Here is a 4634-nt window from a genome sequence, read left to right on the forward strand (position 1 = left end):
TTAAAAAATATATATTATTAATTTAAAATTATAATATGATAAATAATATCAAGTTCTTTATATTAAAATATTAAATAATTCTTCTCCATATATACTCAAATATAATATATTTTAAACATATTTATAAATATATGTAATAAAATAATATTATTTTTCTTTATCAAACTTTATAAAATATATTTTAATATATTGATATATATATAATAAAACAAATATTTGTCAAGTTAGAAATATTATTGATGACCAAATCATTCTTAATAACAATTTTATTTTTTCGAGATTTGATATTCATTTGTTAAGAATTTGGATAAGAATTTAATATGAAAATTGTAAATCATTATTAAAAAAATCTCTTCAAAATACAGGACCAGTGCACTGACATGGTGGAAGATGAATTCTTAATCATTGTTCTTATTTGTTTGATTCCGACGACGAAAATTTTATGCGCTTGATTTATTCATTTCGGGTAAGTTTCGTGGTTTTTCTAATTATACTTTAATTTAAAAATAAGAAAAAGATATTCATTTTATTATACTTTTATCAATATATTCACAAAGTTTATTTTTGAATTTTTGTCAGATTATCCACATTTAGAAACACACAACGGTTGTTCGACCACTACATGATTTGAATATGTACAAAACAAACCAAAAGCGCATGAAATTTGACAGGAGCTGAAAAACAGTGCAACTAATATGATTTATAATGGCCGCCCTTGAGAGAAGTAGTACTGCTCAGTTCACCATAAAACACTCGATTGTCAGCATGTTCAAGCACGATAAAAGTTTAAAAAAAATGTAAATATTCGAAGCTAGTAGATATAGAAGATGTTTTCACGATATTCAAATTCATGTACAAAATCAAACGCTGGTACGATATACTTGTGTTCATTTCTGACGGATCGAGAGAGTCTTCTTAGACGGATCCCTTGATCAAGATCCTCTTCGTTCAAGAACCAAAAGATGTTGCGTAGCTGTTGGAAAAGATGATGTTAATGAAGTGAAACTAATTCATCATATTTTTCTTGACTCCATCTTTGTAAAACTATCAGTTATCAAAGCAAACATATATCACAATATTTAGTACTATGATCACTTTACAAATAAGTCTTAACTGTCTAAGATATTGTTTGATAAAGAAAAATAATATTATTTTATTACATATATTATCACGGAACCATTGTCCCGTCCAAGTCAGAAATCCCAATGGCCTTTATACTATACAGTCAGTGATAGATACTAGATCACCTGCCTCGAAAATACTATCGATCCAACCAAGAAAACCGACTCACTTATAGTGCCATTTCTGCTTGCAAAGCAGCAAGTTCGTCTTCCTCCTCTGTCCGTCTCTGAGGGACTGGGCGAGAAGGTACTCTGCCTGATGGGACGTGCATTGGAGCAGCGGAGGCAGTGGTTGCAGGTTGAAGAAGCTGTTCCTCCAACTCAGAACTTTCTAATTCTTCTAGTTCTGCCTCCAGTTCATCCTATATTAGCCAAATATGTTTGATTGATACATGAGAAAATTGCAACATAAGAAAATAAACTTTGGTAGTGAGAAATCGGCCAGAAACCTCATCAAAATCAGCTGCTGCACCAACAGGTGTGGCCAGGGCTTCCTGTATTAGCTTCATGTTCTCCGTCTGCTCGTTTATCTGGTCCATTGTTTTGTCCACATCGTCAATATTCCTGTGTATAAACAAAATATTCTACTTAACAATCGATAGCAAGAAACAATGGGGATCGAAAACTAATTAAATCAAGTGCTTGTGATAATTTCAAAAAATTCAGAACAGTTGATTTGGCCTGTTTACTTACGTTGCTTTATGCATTACTTTCATTGCAGACGCTCCACTTCTCAAGGCATCTACAGTATCGGTAGTAGCTTTCGCACCTTCTAACAGTATCATCTACAAATCATTTAAACAGGCCCAAAGCAAGTAATGTAAGAAGAAATTCGTCAGATAATAATTGAATGTTTTGAATAACATTCAATAAAACATCAATACACCTGGTCGTGGATTCGTAGCTGGAAATTTGCAAGTTGCCCCATCTGTTCTTCATAGAGTTTCTTCCTCTTCAAACACTGTATAGCCGCTGTATTAATATGTTTTGCGAACATAGGTCAGTTGAAGATTCCGAATTAAATTTTACACCAACTTAATAAGGAGAATCAGTAATAACGATAAGGCCGACTCTATTCAAAAGGCAAACACTAGAACAAGTTACATCCGTAAATAATGAACTAAAAATACTTCCCTATTCCGTTATTTATCAACAGTGAACCAGTGACATTCACGCAAGTAGAAATATGGGAACTCAAATGAGAAACTATAAAAAGATACGACCATGTGCAAGATAAAGCATTAATTTGCTGCTACATAAAAAACTAGAAATCAGATGAAGAAACCAAGGGATCTACTTGAATATGATTACAGGAGTAAGGATAAATCCGTAAGCATACACGTCTGTACAATGCTATCACAACATCTTTGATAAAGAACTTCGGATCTTTAATTGAATTCTAACTACAAAGTAGAAACGGAACAATTTGAAACAAATTTTCAGGGGTTAAATGAGGAGAGAGATGTCAGACAATAAACATGATCATACCTCTCTTGTTCTTAGCTTTTGTATAGTTTCTGGCCTTCTCAACTTCTGCAGAAGCCTTCTTTTGAAGCACGCTTTCCTTCTTCTCAAGCATGTCGAGAGTCTAGTAAAAGGAAAGGATAATTTTTCAGTATAGAAACAGGTAGATAACAACTAACGTACATCAATCATCAAACCTATAAAAAATCTAGTTAAAATACAAAGGTGTCATATTTATCTTCAGATCATATTTAGTTCTCATTCAGAAATAGTATTATACTCTCATTCAATTTAAGCACATAAAGTAGTGAGATACACAAACATGAACCACTCACTCCACAGTGCTGGTGTTTACCCTTCAAACCCCCAGGAACATTAAGCTAAAGAGACACATTAGGCAATAATAACATACCACTGTTACCTTCCTTAGTCTCAAAATTAACTAAGTTTTTGGCCACTATGGTATTTCCCCTCCAGCATGCAATAAAATTTTCTAACTTTTGGTATGGACTTCACATAACCGAATTTCAGAAACTGTAGGCATAATTCCCAAGCCAAATAGGCAATTTCAACAAATAAAAAAACATAATTCTATAGTTCTAAAAAGATTGTGGGAATGAAGAAAAAGTTCCTTTCATAAAAAAGAAGCATAACCCATCAACCAAAATACAGAACCGTGAGTTCTAAAGCGAGTTTACAAGAATCACATGGGGACGTTTATCAATCCATATCAATCCACAATGCAGAAGAAACGATTTTAAACTCATTAGGCAAGCAAAAATATGAATTAATTAATCTGCAGGCCTCCTTTCCTCTGAAAAAATACTCGCAAAACATCAACAAGACTAAAAGTTCACCGAAGACACAGATCATCCGAAAAATTCATCCTCTTATTGTGTCCAAGAAAATCTCACGTTTCATCACGTAAATATTTAATCTTTCATCTCAGTAATTATCATCAAAGACACACAAATCCACAAAATAACCACCTAACAACACCAGACTTCGCACCAAGCAAAGAAATATACCTCGTGCAACTTATCGAGAGAGGCCAGAGCATTAGTCTCTTGCTTAGGCTTGCCCAAAATCCGGGAGAACATCTTCGATTTAATCTGATCAAACAATTTCGCGCCGATCACAATTCCTTCCCTTCAAATGATCCTATCAAAACCGCTAGACAAGAACCAACCGTCAGGGAAAAAAAGGCATCGAAATCCAGCTCCAGATTCAAGCAATCATTAAAAATCCTCAAACAAATATGGGCAAAAATCAAAATACTATTATCAACTAAAACAAAACTTCAAAACAGTACCTCAGGATCAGCCTTTCATAAGATCGATCGAGTCCAAGTTAGGGCCGCGAAGAGGAAGAAACGAAGCGTATTTCGAATTTTCGATTTACGGGTTTGCTTAAACGCGTTGATGATTCGGGAAATGTTGATTTTTATTATTCAACAAAATGGGAAAGTCGGGAGCTTTCTGGGTGGAATCGCAGCCTACACGGCAAAACATTTGAATCAAACATGGGCTGCGATTCCACCCAGAAAGCGGCCGAGCCGGGCTCGGGGATGCCAACTAACCTCAGCCGTTGGATGATGACTAGTATTGCACCACTTTTAATTTTAAGTTCATGCTCATGTAACTCAATATGATTTTTAGTTTGATAATATAATTGTTAATATTACTGTTACAAAATCAAAAACTTGTCATATTAATGTTGCTTGGAGTTCGGTTCTACTTCAGGACTTCCACCACGCGAACACATCTATCCTTGCTAACAACGTTGGGAGGCATAGGGTCCATGTGCATCATTGGTTATCTCCGGCTATATGATCATTAAAAATGAATATCGATGCATGCGTCAACCATGATTTGAACAGGTTCAGCATTGGGGGCGTACTGAGGGATAACCAAGGTCGCCTTCCCATGGCTTTCGACAAATAGATTACACGGCCACTTTCAGTAGTCCATGGAGAACTCCTAGCTATCATTGAAAGTGTAATGCTACTCTATGAGAAGAACTTTCTTAATGTACTGATTGAATCAGATT

At 34.7% G+C, this 4634-nt stretch overlaps 1 protein-coding gene across 2 annotated transcripts; it reads right to left on the bottom strand.

The window, feature by feature from the left end:
* Positions 1 to 991: 991 nt before the first annotated feature.
* Positions 992 to 4093, bottom strand: LOC142506043 (vacuolar protein sorting-associated protein 32 homolog 2-like). Of its 2 annotated transcripts, none has more exons than XM_075619181.1 (7): positions 3898 to 4093; positions 3614 to 3758; positions 2610 to 2709; positions 2008 to 2093; positions 1815 to 1906; positions 1571 to 1685; positions 992 to 1483 (listed from the first exon to the last, which is right to left on the bottom strand). In XM_075619181.1, the coding sequence occupies exons 2-7, from the start codon at positions 3683 to 3685 to the stop codon at positions 1292 to 1294; spliced, it is 657 nt and encodes a 218-aa protein (XP_075475296.1). In that variant the 5' UTR covers positions 3686 to 3758; positions 3898 to 4093; the 3' UTR covers positions 992 to 1291. The 2 variants fall into 2 exon arrangements, with proteins under 2 accessions (XP_075475296.1, XP_075475295.1); XM_075619180.1 differs by having other exon boundaries at positions 3614 to 3746; positions 3898 to 4092.
* Between the last annotated feature and the right edge of the window lie 541 nt (positions 4094 to 4634).

Source organism: Primulina tabacum, chromosome 10, assembly GCF_025594145.1.
Source record: "Primulina tabacum isolate GXHZ01 chromosome 10, ASM2559414v2, whole genome shotgun sequence".
NCBI lineage: Eukaryota > Viridiplantae > Streptophyta > Magnoliopsida > Lamiales > Gesneriaceae > Primulina > Primulina tabacum.